The sequence below is a fragment of the Hesperophylax consimilis genome, chromosome 6 (assembly GCF_061612785.1).
Source record: "Hesperophylax consimilis isolate HC1 chromosome 6, BYU_Hcon_1.0, whole genome shotgun sequence".
In the NCBI taxonomy this organism is placed as follows: Eukaryota; Metazoa; Arthropoda; class Insecta; order Trichoptera; family Limnephilidae; genus Hesperophylax; species Hesperophylax consimilis.
The window spans coordinates 4,322,227-4,339,017 of NC_142841.1; the positions used below are offsets into that span (position 1 = coordinate 4,322,227).

Here is a 16,791-nt window from a genome sequence, read left to right on the forward strand (position 1 = left end):
TTAAAGAGGTTAAAAACTTACCTAAGAAATAAAATGGGCGACGAAAGACTTACTGGTCTGGCTTTAATGAGCGTACACCGAGATCTGGCGGTGCAACTTGATTCCGAAGAAATTATTAATCAGTTAGCAATTAAACGTAAAAGACTAAATTTATTACTTTAAAGTAGTGTCCGACCGAACTTCCGGTTTCGGTTTCGGCCTAGTTTCGGCCAAAAAACGAGTTTCGGCTTAGTTTCGGTTTCGGCCGCCATCCAGCCGAAACTACGGCCGAAACCGAAACTGAATTCGGGAGATTTCGTCCTGCGGTCGGACATGTTCGGTGCACTGAACTGCGAGCCACGAAAACACTTTTTATTTTCATTATATTCAAATAAGTATTATTGCATTAAAAATATTTTGTCATTGTAGGTAGGATGGTACTTTTTAATTTTAATTATATTGTAGTTCATTAAAAAGAGTGCCATACAAAATGACCAGAGTTTAGAGGAAATTATTTTGTTCTTAAAATGAAAGAGTATTTTTTGTTTAGTGTAGGTAGGTACCTAAAGAAATTAGTGCACCTAAAAAAGTAATTTTGTTTTCTACCTTTTATTTTATGTTATTCGTTAATAATGTTCACACAGGTAATACCTAGATACTGTTTATTTTTTTATATTATTTACGAAGAAGTTATAACTTATTTAAAAAAGTACAACCATTTATTTGAAATAAGGAATGATAATTTTTAATTAATAGTAGTTGTAAAACAATGAATCTCGTGTCAGTTTTTTTTGTTTGAGAGAAAACTACATTTATTTTCATGTATAACTTGAATTTACAATATTTTGTTAGTGTTACTGTAGGTAGGTAGGTAATTTTTAATTTTAATTATATTGTAGTTCATTAAAAAGAGTGTCATAATAATACGACCAAAGTTTAAAAGAAATTATTTTGTTCTTAAGCTCTTCATTTAGCTTGAGAGAAAACGCTTATTTTTTTCATACATTAAGTATTATTTGCATTAAAAATATTTTGTTATTGTAGGTAGGATGATACTTTTTGATTTTAATTTTATAATTGTAGTTCATTAAAAAGAGTGCCTTACAATATGACCAAAGTTTAGAATAAATTATTTGGTTATGTGATTAAATAAAAGGTGTTTCAATTTTAAAACAAATTATTTGTTCTTAAGATGAAAGAGTATTTTTGTTTAGTGTACCTTAACAAATTAGGTATAAAAAAAAGTTATTTTGTTTTCCACCTTTTATTTTATGTTATTTCTTTTTTTATGTTATAAACGAAGCGATTTTATTTAAATAAGGAGCGATAATTATGTTATGTTTATTTTTAGTTCAAATATCAGAGACTGAATGATTTATATATATAATATTTAAAAATAAAGGCTGATTGATTAAGACTGACTATTTTTTTCACGAAAACATGACCTTATATATATTTTTTTAATTTGCGGACCCCCCCCTTATCAAAGCTATATATACGTCCGTTTTAATAAATTTGGCACCATTCCACGAAGATCTCCTTCTGGTGATGTTACCAACGTTTTTGTCTGAACAACACTAAATATAACCAGAAAAAAATCCATTGCCCTGTAACAATGGTCTAGTTCTTTGTAAAATCTATCGTGACATTCTAACATTACTCTCTGCAGCTCGTCTGGTAATGTAAGACCAGCATCTTGGGCCATTTTCGCAGTGAGCAGCGCAGCAGTCTTAATAGGGAGATTTTGTTCGCATTATGTAGGCGTCAGACACAGCTATAAAATATAAAAGATAATCGCACGCCAAATATCGCTCTCCATACAATTCCATGAGACCTGTCACACCTAGCGCTTTTATGCGCAGATGAACCATAGACAGTACACATCTTACGCCGTAATCGCTCCTGAAGTGATTTATGAAAAGTTATGCACCCCCACTCCGCGGTGAACAGGGGATGGAGCTGCCTAAACGGGCGGATGACAGCTGTCAATTCAGTACAAAGAAATGGAATTTCGTGGCAGCTCTCTAATTCGTCTGACTCCTTCCCCTACACTAGGAAGAAACATTTTATAGCGTCGTGTGTCTGTAGAAAAGATAAGCGCTCGCGGTTCAAAAGATATCTGCTTGCGCTTTTATAGCTGTGTGTGACGCAGGTCTTATTTGGCTGCACAAGTGTGTTGTCGTTGTCACCCCTTGGGTCTTGGTCCTCGGTACCCGGGGCGGACCGCCCCCCCCGCCCCCCCTTTACGCCGCCACTGGGCCCCGTCCCCCTACTTTAAGAAGTTGATGTAATTTTACAAGCTTTTTATTCAGTTCACATTTGTACGTATAAGTGTTTGTTTATTTAGTTAAAATCTTACAAGCGAAATTTAAATATGGATATGGCCGAGGAAAATAAAAAATTCAAATCGATCCGCAAAAAAAACATCCGATTTGCATGCACCAAGTCTTAAACTGTTGGAAAATCCAGTCACTATTGCCGGGGCCGTATTATACGTAAGGCAGCGTAGGCAACTGCCTAGGGGCCCCGACATGTATAATCCGGCCCTGGCATGGCCGTTTGGCCATTGTCCATTAGGCAGTGTAAGTCACTGCCTTAGGGACACGCATCGGCTAGGTAAAGGGCCCCCTAGCCGATGGTAGCTAAATGTAAATGGCGCATGTAAATCGGATGTATAGTTTGGTTAACATGTTGTCAACCAGCTTGAAAAACGTGAAAAGTTTCGAGAAAAACGCATTCAAAGTTTTGCTGGACGATAATTCAACACACAAACTGTTCCAAACGGTTTCACATGAAATGATCAATCTCCGTCAATTTTTCGAATTTCTTCGAAGTCCCACTCCTTAAACAACACATCTTAAGTTTCATTGAAAATATTTTTTTCACAAAAGCTAAGTTACCATCTATTTTCAACAACCATAAATTAAAATCATGATGGAAGAGAAAGGGTCCTTTTTATCCCAGACCTCTGTATGCCATTATTTCAAAAAGTCAAAAAGGGAGAATGATGAATTATTTGTATGCGCTAGTACACACGTACGCAATGTGAATACATATTTTGTCCGTATATAATCTCAATTCTTTCAAGATATAAATAAATATTTGATTGAATCACCGATACATTATTGTAGGTATTTGTATGCCTTCGTGTATACTCATACTCAATAGAAATGTTGTTTTTTTTTATCTAATCCTATATCATAAAGATTTTTTAAAGATAAGTGTCAGTACTGATAATTTGTTCTTATAAGTAACGAACATTATAAATGTAAGGCACAGTTGTTGAAATACCATAAAATACAGTAAGTTTTAAAGTTTTATTAATTTTTAAAAATTAAAACGTTCTTTTTTAAATCAGTATTGCATTAATTAAATTAAATAAATACATAATTGACGGCCTTCGTGGACGATGGGTGAGGCTCTCGACTTGCAAGCCGGAGGTCGATGCGTGGGCAAATAATTTTTTTTTTGATGAATAATTTTACGTCCCAAAATAATGTTTTCGTAATATTCCTAAAGCGTCATTTCGTGTATCTCAAAAGAGCTTTGGGATTAATAATTTGTTACAGAAACCTTGTTTTTGTAGTACAAATTACAAGAACCGTCCCATTTACGGATAATAACATAATGAGTGCATTCCGCAAGGCATAATTATTAGTTATTCTCTTTACTTTTACTAAACCGTATTGTTAGCCGGTGCCAGTTGGCTTCCCTAATTCTGTATCTTGTGAGGCTGAAGGTAGCAGTAAGAGAAAGGAGACGGGAAGAGGAAGGTGGGTGCCTATTCAAATCTGGTCACCAAAGACGAACAAAGCCATTTAAATAACATTTCAATTCTGAATCATGTCTTCCACTCCGGAATGTGACACAAATATAATACCTAGGTATATAAAATGGTTAATTAGTTAATTATGATAAAACACAAATTGAAAAACAAAAACGGTTTTTATTTGCGCCGCCGGGAATTGAACTCGAGATCTACGGATTCGTAGTCGAGAGCCTGACCCCTCGACCGCGGAGGCCGTCAAACGCGCCGTTTGCAGTTTTACTTAGAAAAATTTCTACACGTAGGCCTGTAAAAACATTCAATTTGAATACAAATAATTATAAGCAATTTTTTTTATTATTCAGTAAATTTTATGTATTACAATTTTTGTATACTTAATAACTCCCACACTAGGCTTATGCCCGTGTTGTGGTAGTCATAATGCTATAAATTCAAAATATATGTTTTTTATAAATATATAGGTATATATATATATAATATCTACTCGTGATCGTTCACTGGGACGCAATACTATCGACGTGATGCATGGAAGCAGCACGATTGTCATTATGTGTTAAAAATAGTATATTCTCATGAGCGGCTACGGGGACGCAGTACTATCGACGTAATGCGTGGACGCAGCAAGACTATCGTAATGTATTCAAAATAATATCTTTTTTTATTAATAATATTTTATTTCTTAACATCTTTGGTGTTACAATATTAAACAACATAATATTATATATATATATATATATATATGTTATGGTTAAGGTTTTCACGGGTGTAAGATGTAGAATAATGTTCTCGGTTTACCCGCGTAAAGTAGTCCTTAAAAGGACTTTTTAATTTCTGACGTTTCGGACAGATCTCACTGTCCATCTTCAGAGGCCTTATGTCCTGAATTTCGTCTCAAACTGAACGCTTTCGCGTGTCTGTTCGGTCCGGAAGTCAAGATACAAGTGGGTGTGGGGAGATCTGTCCGAAACGTCAGAAATTAAAAAGTCCTTTTAAGGACTACTTTACGCGGGTAAACCGAGAAAATTATTCTACATATATATATATATATATATATATATATATATATATATACACATACACACACACACACACATACACATATATATATATAATTCATGTATATATATGCATATATGCATATACACATACATACACACATATACATACATACACAGATACACATAAATGCATATATAAATACATACACAGACATACATAAATACATTCATATACATCTATATATGAACACACACAAACGTAATGTGTATTCACATATATACATACATAGTCTTCTACTTTTTATTACAATTTTTCCAAAATTTTAGCTTCATCTATAGTTACTAATTTCATATGTTTACACTAGATTTCATATTTCATACAAAGTAATTACACTCAATTGGTCACCATGAAACAGGCAGTATGGTGATTCATTATATCTACTTTATGTAAATTTCAAAACAATGTAACATGTATTAAATAAATAAATAAATAAAATATACAGATACATGGTTAATTTTATTATAATGGTTTAAAAGTTAGGAACTCATGTATTCTTTAAAAAAGGCTCGTCCCCTTTCAAATATCCAGTTTTGGACACGTATAATAAACAGGGATATAGTATTAGTTGATTTTATGTCCCTGTCCAACGCGTTGTATATTTTAGGGGCGATGTACCAGAATTGTCGCTGAGCGAATGTGGTTCTAGTTTTTGGGACCACGCATCCCAGATTTGATAAAAAGCGGGTGTTTACTTGGTGTTGAGGAGCCACTAGCAAGTCATTTTTTCGTATGTAGCATAAGCTTGTCTTAATGAATAGCTGGCGAATATCTAAGACCCTAATTTTGGTAAATAGTATTTTGGAGGGATAGGTAGGATGACATTTAAATATAATTCTGAGAACTAGTTTTTGTACTGTAATTATTGGATTAATGACGGATTCTGCACAGCCACCCCATCCCAGAATACCATATGCTGCTATCGATTGAAAAAGGGCAAAATATACGCTTTTTAGAGTCGTTAGGTCTAAGATGGATCTAAGAGAGCAGAATATGTGGGAGAGTTTACGAAGTCTTTTTGTTGTTTCTTTTATATGGGTTTCCCAGCGTAGTTGGTCATCGATTATTATTCCCAAGTATTTAACTTCCTTTGAAGATTTAAGAGTTGAGCACGTGCATTGAATATTAGGTGAGGTTTCAGGAGTCTGTATGTTGATTGAGCACGAGTGGATGGTAGGTTTGGGGCAGTTATTGGGAAAGCTATGTTTGGGTATGGAAAACGTCATGTATTGTGTTTTGTCGATATTAAGTGTGAGGAGGTTTGTGTCTAGCCAATGCTTAACTTTTGTTAGGCCAATATTAGTTTTGTTTGTAACTGATTGCTATGTTTCATCTTCAAATATTAAGACTGTATCATCGGCAAATGAAATTATCTTGCCTCCAATATTCACAGTGCGTAGTGTGTTTATATATATGAGAAATAGAATTGGCCCTAGTACACTATCTTGAGGGACCCCATAGGACATGGATAATTTTTTGCTCATATATATTTTGTCAGAGTGGATAAGGGTTTGTTGTGTACGATTTGTTAAGTAGTTTTTAAACCATGTGTAGGCTATCCCTCTAATGCCGATCTGTTGAAGTTTTTTAAGTAGTAAAGGATGGGAAACCGTATCAAATGCTTTTGCGAGGTCAAGGAAAACAGCAAGTGGTTTGCGACCTTTGTCAAGATTTTGGGAAACAATTTTTGTGAGAGCAGCTATTGCATCAGAGGTATTCCTCCCTTTGCGGAAGCCATATTGGTTATCCGATAATATTTTATTATTTTCAAGGAACTTACAGAGTCTATGTTTCACCGCCTTTTCTATAATTTTAGAAATTGTGCTGAGTAATGATATCGGTCGATAATTATTAACAGATAATTTATCACCTGTTTTGAAGATAGGGATTATTGTGGCGTGTTTTAAAGAGTTAGGGAATATCCCGGTTTTAAAGCTTAAGTTGATAATTAGCCTTACTCATAATCGCAACACTACGATAATACGGACAGGTTAAGTGAAATTTTTACTCATAATAGCGCCAACTCGCGCGCATGCGCATTGCCTAATCTGACCGTATTAGCAGACGTCAAAATTTAACCCACCCGAAGAGCAGGATTAGGCAGTATACGGCCGTATTATAAATTCGGAAATGGCTGACTTTGACAATTTTGACGTTTTGACTGGAGCTTTGGCAAATCTTGACCGTATTCATCCACCACGGGCACGGAAAACATACAAAAAGCGGTATGACCCATTTACGGCGCTAACGGAAGGAGATTTTAGGTCCAAATATAGATTCACCAAAGCAAATATGAGACGTTTGATCGATTTGGTACGGCCATATTTGCATGTCAATAACAAACGGGGTGGAAAAATATCTACCGATCTCCAAGTTCTTTGTGCCATACGATACTGGGGCAGAAACGAGGTAAGGATAGTGTCTATAATTGCATTCCTGTGAAACAAATCAGCAAAATCGATAACTAAACAGTTTTAAAATTATTATAACATTTTTTTCGCAGATACAAGATGATTGTGCAGATTTACATGGATTTAGTCAACAGACAATGTCCCGTATTGCCAAAAGGGTCGCAACTGCATTTGCCCGCCTTGCTCCACAGTACATTAAAATGCCACAATCTATTGAAGAGCAACAATCAACAGTTGCAAAGTTCCAAGGAATAAAACGTTTTCCTGGAGTAATGGGTGCCATTGACTGCACGCACATTAAAATAAGGAAAGTTGGGGGTGATGCTGGCCAATATTACATCAATAGGAAGGGGATATATTCCTTAAATGTCCAGGTTTGTAAAGTGATAAACCTCAATACGTGTCTGAAATATAAACATTAACCAACATTGATTGCATGAATAAATTCATTCCAGGTGGTGTGCAATGCAGAACTAAAAATTATGGATATTGTTGCTCATTGGAGAGGCAGTACTCACGATGCTCGTATTTTCCGGGATAGTTCCATCAAGCAGAGGTTTGAAGAAGGTCACTTCAACGGACGACTGTTGGGAGACGGAGGTTATGCCTGTACACCATATCTGTTCACCCCAGTTAGGAACCCAAGAAACCCCAGAGAAGTGGCGTATAACAGGGCTCAAATATCTACTCGCAACACGGTGGAGAGATGTTTTGGGGTATGGAAACAGAGATTTCGTTGCCTGCTGCGGGGTATGTCAGGATCTCTCGATACCATCAAGACAACTATCGTAGCTCTTGCTGTTCTCCATTGTCTTGCCATCGATATGAATGATCCTCAGTTAGGTAAGAAAACAACTCAAAATAAAAGATGTGTTAAAATGAAACATAATATAATATGTCAGTTTTTAGATATTCCTTACATTAGAGTTTTGTATGTACTAATTGTATGATTTGTAATTTGGAATAGATGATGATGAAGAACATGATGAGGGTGCAGGAGCAGAAGCAGGTGGTGGTGGTTTCATGGAAGTAGCCCCAAATGAACAAGTAGCCCCAATCAATCATATTGGAAATGCCACTAGACAGGTGTTCATTGATCGACATTTTTAAATGTATTAGTATGTACTCGATATGATTGTATCTACATATATAATTATATCACACTGAAAAAATGTACATACTCAGTAGTATAATGTACCTGCGACACAAATGCATATTACACAATAATGAAGATATAATAATAAGACTAAGGTATGATCAATATTGTTTATTTATTTTTATTTTAGGGAAATTACTTTACAACGTGCTTAATTTATAGTCATGTGTAATTCACCTAACTGAGAAACCATTTATAGATTTCCTCATTATGTTTACATGGGCGTTGAGCTGGTCTATTTATATTACAAGGAATTCAATTCAACTTAACTTTAAAATGAATGTGTATGATTAATGGGTACTTTATATTTAATAGGTAAATGAGAGTGTATTTGGGAAGCATGTTTATGAGAATTGACAAGGTTGTAGAGATATTGAAAGAAGGGATAAATGCAGATAACTCGATTAATGGTGGACTGACATGCTTCGCTCTAACTCTCTTAACGTTCCAAACTCTTCTCCCATTAGCTTATTCGGAGAGTCATTTGTCATGTTTTCAGTTGGTTGTTGGTCATTCACTGACCCATAAGGGTTGGGAAATGGAAGGTTAGGTACATTTATAAATTAAACAATCTCTTCTTGCTATACAAATGTAAAGCATGGCTAAAACCATAGTATATTTAATGAACAGTTTGTGGAATAACACAAAGTAATACAAATATGTGTACTTTCTTTGGTTTGCTTTCATGTTGCCCACATCTTCGAGTCTCTGTTGCCGGGGGTTACGACTCCCACTCCAAACGCTCTGATGAACAAGGATACTCCACTAGATGCGCTCCTTCACGGCATAGAGAGATGCCAACACCAACGTTCCGGATGCCTGTGATTGGTCACTCCGGTTTATTGGTGTTGCTTCCATACTATGTTCCTATAACATTCCATACTAACACATTCCATACTATGTTCCTATAAACTGTAAACTATTCTATTATTTATGTAAAACTTGTAACTTTCTGCCTAGTTTTTTAATGCTGAATCTTTATGTGGATGATGTTTTTTTCTGTAGTTTTATCAAAGGTTACAGTTAAGAGTTTAGATTCAAAAAACCTTCATTAACAAAACAGTTTTTTCTTTGTTTTTTTTTTTTTTAATTTCCTGAAAGTTCAACCTCGTAACACATTTTACGTCGAGTACTGAATATTTAATATTTGCTCATCAAAACCTAACAAAACTGCATGTATTTTCATTGGCCGACAGTTTAGAGAGACATGACAGCAAAAATAGATTTAAAATCAGTAAATTAACTGCCAAATCCATCCACAAAGAGAATAAAGCTTTTTTTAGTAGCGTGGATTCATTTATTGCAATATATGAGACATTTGTATAGCAAGAAGAGATTGTTTAATTTATAAATGTACCTAACCTTCCATTTCCCAACCCTTATGGGTCAGTGAATGACCAACAACCAACTGAAAACATGAACAAGTCATAAGTAATGTGCGCTTTCCAGCTATTGTTGAACTACAATGACAATGCATTGACAAGCTTTTGGATTCCACTACGTAATGGTAGTACTAAAAGTGAGGGTTACGAGAAATCAATTGGGATGTATACAAATTCTAATTAACCAAACATTGCACCCTTCCTAGAAAGGTTACGCAGAGAGGACAGTCTGTCAAACCACTTGCCTCGCCCACAATCACACCATATATCATACATACTCTTAAAATAAAATAATTATTTGGCTATCCATCCATCTTTCAGCATCGACATTTTAATTTTGTGTTCCTCCTCCATGAACCTAATCCTGGTCTGCGACTCTTCATCCTGTAGACAATTTTTAAGGTCACTTTCCTTCTTCATCAAGCTAACCCTGGTCTGTGACTCTACTTCCTGTAGACGAATTTTAGCCCTGGATTCGTCTTTCATGAGCCTGAATAAGTACTCCATTTTTTTTTTGGTGCTCAAGGTGCATTATTTTTTTTGTTTCTTCAAAGACGTTCGCCTTCATTTGGGCTAAGTCGTCTTCCTGAAAATAAAAACATTAAATGACAAAGTTTTCATAACTGGTTTAACATAATTATTATTAATTATTCTATCAGAGATCATTTCAATGTAAAAAATCAAAATAACGAAATTCGTCAATTAAATAATGTAACGTCATAAATCGTTAAATTGTACATTGTTGATATACACTTATATTTTTAATATTCTTAACTCCTTAAATTATTAATAAGGATACTTATATAAATAATGTTCATCTCGATACTCAGCATCTCTTTTAAACACAAGCGTCTGCTTCCATAAAGGAGAAACATCAAAAAAATTCAAAAAAAAAATTGTGAAAACTAATTTTTATATATCATTATTGTTAGCAAATATTATTATACATTGTAAACTGTAATTATTACATAATAAAAAAATTACAACTTTCTATTATAATTTTTCCAATTTCCAATCCAGGTAAGTATGTTTATGTATCTTTGTAAATAATAAACTTAGATAGTGCCTATATATAACAAAGTGTACAGCAGAGGTGATTTCTCACAAAAACGGCGCTTTACAATTATTATTTTTATTAATCCATATGTCAACACTACATACAAAATAACTATATTCAACTTTAGTCACCATGAAACAGGCAGTCACCTAGTACGGTGTTTTAATCTATTCTCTGCAAATCTCTTAATTATCGTGCATTTTATACATAAAAAAATAATATTCATATATGAGTTATTGTTTTTCTTAGTAAACTTTCAGTTTTGGTACGACAATAAAGTCAGTTGAGCAAACAAAAATGTGGTGTGAAGAAATACTTACTTTATGGCGTGGTCGCCTCCGAGGTGGAGGTGGAGGGCAAGCGTGCAGCGGGACATGCTGGACGGTGTGTGCTTGTGGTGATAGTGGCGGTGGTGGTGAATCAGCTTCACTTGTTTCCTGTTGATATAAACAAAAGATTATGTCCAACTGAAAAGTTACTGCTTTAAATATTGCAAATAGTTAGCACTCATTGTTGCGCTGATCATTTAAGTAGGTTTAGGTATATTACCTCAAAAGACAACTTCCTATTGGGAACAGAGTGTGGCAGTGTGGAGTGAGGGGTTGATGTAGGAAAATTCATCTGTAATAATAAAACACAATTACCAATATAACTCCCACAATTAAAGCAAGATTTACATGAGTTTAAATATAGACAGAACCATCAATATTTCAATAATATTACTATCGACTTATCTTTTGAAAAAAAAAATGCTGGTTGGCTGTTAAATATTAATTCATATAAAAAGTTGTGTTTTACAAAGTGTGTGTTTTCCATTTAATATATAATGTCACACCACAAAGTATTTGCTTCCTTCGATAAAAAGATATTTACCTTTGCTTTAAATGTTGAATCGCTATCGTCAACATTTTTGTCCGTTACGAATTCATGTGGTAACAAATCCACCATCGAGAGAATATCCTGCGAAGGACTTGGTGGTTGGGGACCTCAACCTGTTGCCATCACTTCCCTCCTATACCGGCTCAATTGGCTCTTACAAGCCAATTTGAGCATCTTCCATTGAGCTTGTATCTGACCCATGTCTCTTTTTTGGTCACTTAGTGTGTTAAATCTGAAAAATAGTGTGCTATTAATTATGTGGTATGAATACCTTTACCTGATTAATTTTATACTATGATATTTTTTTTATTTGAAATGGATGTCAAAGCTACGAAGCGACAAACTTAAAGTTTAATCTGTAGAAAAGTTAACAATTCGGATATATTATGGAGGTATACTTACTTTAATAAAACAAGCTTCCAAGCTTCCCTCTTGGCAATTAGGGTGTTACCGTCCGAGTTTTTGTTCTCTACAGCCCTCACGTGTTCAGTCACACAGTCCTTCAACAAGGCCTACAAGGAAAACAATCATTATACTTACACTAATTTCAAACAAGTAAACAAAACATTAGAGCCAAGATAAAAGTTAACAAACCTTTTCAACGTCACCCCAATTTTTGTTACGCTTGCGCCTTTTTAATTCTACCTCTTCAACAAAATTAATCTCAACATTATCCATTTTTAGGTTATTCGAAGATAAACAAACCAATTCTTGGATTACTTTTTTGACATATGAATAAACGTGAAGTTGGCAACACGCCGCAAAATGTCAAATTTTTCAAGTGTTGCTACTGTAAAAAAATCATATTCCATAATCCAGCGGTCGAGCTATATTGGGAAAATTTATGATTATGAGTAAATATTTTTAATCTGACCAGTATAGGCCCCCACCCCTGTATAGCTAATACGGAGTATTATCGTCGTATTAGGGATTTCATTATGAGTAAGACAGATGTGTTTAAGAGGTGGGGCTATAAATTTTTGAATGTGTTTGATAATTTTAGTTGAAATTTGATCTTTCCCGGCAGAGTTACTGTTTTTAAGAGATGAGATAAGTTCTATTATTTCTAGTTCAGTGGTGAGAGTGAAGTGAAAAGGGTTATAGCTGAGATTATTGACATGTATATTTTTTGCAAGATCTTTCTCCGAGACGTTGTTTTGGTCTAGAATATTTTTTGCTAATTTATGTCCGATATTGGAGAAAAATTGATTGAAATGGTCGGATATTTTTTCAGGTTCGGAATTGACATGAGTTGTTTGGTCTTCTATGTTAATTTTAACAATGGGTGAGTCGATTTTATGAATATTGGCTATATCTTTTATGATATTCCAAATTTTTTTTTTGTCATCAGTAGCTTCACTGATTTGTTTTTTGTAGTAATCTCTTTTAACACTGTTTATAATTTTTTTGCAGTTGTTTCTATAATGTTTATAAAATATGAGTGAATCATAATCATTGGGATTTTTTCTACAGAAGTTATGAATCTTGTCATGCTTTCTGATACAGTGAAGAATACCTGCAGTGATCCATGGTTTGAGTTTTGTGTCGGATTGTTTTTTTTTTTACTTTTTGTGTATGATGTTGCATCGGCCAAGTGGTTTTGTAAAGTATTTGTAAATATTTCGCATGCAGAAGTGGTATCGGTACAAGTATAGACAAGTTCCCAGTTTTCTTTAGAGACAGTATTTAGGAGAATGTCATAGGATTTTTTTTTTTGAGGGAGAGTATTTTGATGTAGTTTGTGAATATTTTGGTTGATGGAAGTGATGCTTGCATAGTGATCTGTAACCGTTGATTGATATACAATGGATTTGCTGCCTAGTTTACTCTTAACAAAGACGTGATCTATACAACTACTAATGTTTGAATCTGATTCTCTGGTTGGGGCTGTGACGGCTGGCAAATATCCTAATAAAGTTAGTGTATTTAGGTATTCATTCGCTTGAGGATGCATTCTGTTGATTATGTTAATGTTGAGATCACCAATAAGATAGGTGTTTTGGCTGTGTTCTATATTTGTTAAAATTTCATGCAGAGATTGTATGAATGGGGTTATATTATGTGTGCTTGGGGATCTGTATACAGTAATGATTGTTATATGATTATCAAGTTGAATTTTAAGACAGTTTGCGTTCTTAATTGTGACCTCTTTGACTGAATGTATGATGTGGTTTTTAATGTAAACAATAACGCCATCATTTTGAGTTTGGTTTTCGAGTGTATTATAGTGATTGTAGTTTTTTATCGTTTTTGGGACGAAATTTTCTCTAATCCAGCATTCGCTCAAAACAATTACATCGAAATCTGAGGCAAGGTGAGTAAGAAGAATTAAGAGTTCATCAAAATTATGGTTTATACTTCTTATATTCATAGAGAATATCGTAAGGGTAGAGTTCACTAGTAATAATTGACGTACTACTTCAGTGTCATTAGTAGTTGTACATGGAATCGGTGTTATGTTGTCTAGTAAGTCTGTAATGTCTTCCATTATTTGTTTTTTTGTTTTGCATTAAATTTTACGTTCTTGATTTTGACAGTAGCTAAACATGTGTGATAATACAAGGCATAAGCGATAGTATAATTACAGAACATAGTAAGAGATTTATAGTTGGTTTTGTTACGACAGTAAATGTTGTTTAACAAAGCAATAAATATAATACAAAATACAAGGTAATTGATTTCGACATCAGTAAAATATTTGTTATGCTTAAGTGCAAAAGGAATAATAAAATAGTACAATACAATAATTGATTTAAAGTTGGACATGTTAAAACTGTAATTATTGTTTAGAAAGGCAATGAAAAGAATGAAAACTTTTGAGTTATTTATGTTGAAACCAGTAGAGCGTTTCTGACATTTTAGGGATAAAGTAATAATACAAGAGCTGCAGTTGTGTATGTAAAAATTGAATGTACTCTTTGAGCAATAGTTATTATAAGATGAGCTTAAGGTTTTATATAATGTAAGATAAGAAGAAAAAATTCGAAGTAATGTGGGGAAAAAACAATGTTTCCATAAGTTTGTGATTTTTGTAGAACTAGGAAAAAATAAATTAAGAAAAGTTAAAATAATTGGTAAATCTAAATAGTTATAATAGTTACTAAAGTAAATTCTAAGAATGTTGATTTTAAATGTTTTTGGTTTCTGAGAGTAGTGCCAGTTTTTCCGCATTAGAAACAAGAATGGCAGCTGTTCCGATGTCTCGACGTACATATATCTGCCCCCCTTTGATCCAAGCATATTTAAATTTTTTCTCTTTTGTCGCCTGGCGGGCCAGATACCATAAGTGGTTTCCACGAAATGTCAGATGCTCTGCTATGTACACTGGTGAGCTCGCTCCGGCGATCCCCATGTTTAATGTGTTAAGTTTCTCTTCAGGACAGGATGCTTGTTTGTGAAAAGCCTTAAGGTCCGATAATAGTTGGTCTCGGTAGTAGTTAGAGGTGAATTTGAATATTATCGGTCCATTTTTATGTTTTTGCGTGGTCCTGTAGGCCGCTTAATAATTAGTGACCTGAAATATAAATACAAATTGAAAATATCTCCCGAGTAAAAATAAATACGGGCAAAGGGAATTGAACCCGTCCCTTCTGATGTCCGGTCAGGTGCTCTGAACCACTGAGCTATGTCGGCTTATTTCCAACCCGCCAAATAATTCAATATTTACTAATATTTGTATGTATTAATTTTATTTTAGTAATTTGTACATTTAAGTTTACAAATTACTAATTAATTTGTTACATATAAATATACTATATTTTTTCTTGCTTGAAGTGGCTCCTACACAATAGCTTGAACTTTCCAACCGGGGCAGACTTAAGGTTTTCCGGGAGCGCATTATAGTATTTCATCCTTTTATATAGTATACTATTCTGAGTATTTGTCCTTTTTTGGTAGCCTGATTTCATCGCACGTCCTTGTTTTATGTTTGTGTATGTCCTTGTTGTATACAATTTTATTTGAAAAATATTTGGGAAGCAGGTTGTTTACTATTTTGTGTACAAATATCATCGTGGTCAAGGTCAACATCTGTTTCACCGTTAGCCAATTTAGTTCCTTTAACATTTTATTTACTTTTGAGTATCTATTTCGTCTGAGTATTGTTCTCATTGCCCTATTTTGGAGAATTTGGAAATTTATTTTGTGCTCGGTCGTTACACAGAAAAAGGATAGTTGAGCAGTAGTTAAAATGTTGAACAATAATGGAGTTATAAATGGTGATTGCAGTTTTTTCGGACAGTTTTTGGCGAATTCTTCCCAAAAATATTTTTTTTTCCTATTTTCTTTTGGGTATATTCAGCATGTTTGTTAAAGTTGAGTTTGGAATCTATTATAACTCCTAAGTATTTTATATCGGTAACATTTTCAATATTTTCACCATCAATTTTGATTTACTATGAGAATATACTATTTTTAACTCATAATGACAATCATGATGCTTCCATGCATCACGTCGATAGTATTGCGTCCCAGTGAACGATCACGAGTAGATATTATTTTGAATATAAAACGACGGTTATGCTGCATCCACGCATTACTTTGATAGTATTGCGTCCCCCTGGCCGATCACGTTGAAATATTATTATGAATACATAACGACGGTCTTGCTGCGTCTACGCATTACGTCGATAGTACTGCGTCCTCGTGGCCATTCGGAGTACATTGTTAAATATTATTTGAGCGTTTGGTTGAGTAAATCATCAGATTTGGCAACATTTGGTTAATTTACAACGATGCCGCTTGATACTCAGAACTAAGAATCGTCTTGCGTGGTTTTTAATGCATAACGACGATTTTGCTGCGTCCACGCATTAATTCGATAGTACTGCGTCCCCATGGCCATTCACGAGTACATTTTTATAAATTATTTGAGCGTTTGGTTGAGTAAATCATCAGATTTGGCAACGTTGGGTTAATTTACAACGATGCCGCTTGACACTAAGAACTAAGAAGCATCCTGCGTAGTTTTTAATGCATAACGACGATCGTGATGCGTTTACGCATTACGTTGGTAGTATTGCGTCCGTTGTTGTTTTTTTTTTAAAGAAAAAGCGGTTTTTTTGGGAGCGAAACCCGGTCGGCAC

General features: G+C 34.3%; 1 protein-coding gene across 1 annotated transcript; it reads right to left on the minus strand.

The window, feature by feature from the left end:
• Positions 1 to 9,757: 9,757 nt before the first annotated feature.
• LOC149422851 (uncharacterized) lies at positions 9,758 to 12,441 on the minus strand. The gene is made up of 6 exons (XM_089632743.1): positions 12,302 to 12,441; positions 12,110 to 12,219; positions 11,702 to 11,939; positions 11,378 to 11,449; positions 11,149 to 11,265; positions 9,758 to 10,357 (listed from the first exon to the last, which is right to left on the minus strand). The coding sequence occupies exons 3-6, from the start codon at positions 11,774 to 11,776 to the stop codon at positions 10,235 to 10,237; spliced, it is 387 nt and encodes a 128-aa protein (XP_089488869.1). The 5' UTR covers positions 11,777 to 11,939; positions 12,110 to 12,219; positions 12,302 to 12,441; the 3' UTR covers positions 9,758 to 10,234.
• Positions 12,442 to 16,791: the final 4,350 nt, after the last annotated feature.

Coding starts and splice junctions, on each gene's coding strand:
- LOC149422851 (XM_089632743.1), bottom strand. CDS start 11,776: ATGGTGGATTTGTTACCACATGAATTCGTAACGGACAAAAATGTTGAC. Junction 11,450..11,701: donor ATTCAACATTTAAAGCAAAG/GTAAATATCTTT, acceptor TTATTATTACAG/ATGAATTTTCCTACATCAAC. Junction 10,358..11,148: donor GGAGGCGACCACGCCATAAA/GTAAGTATTTCT, acceptor TTTTATTTTCAG/GAAGACGACTTAGCCCAAAT.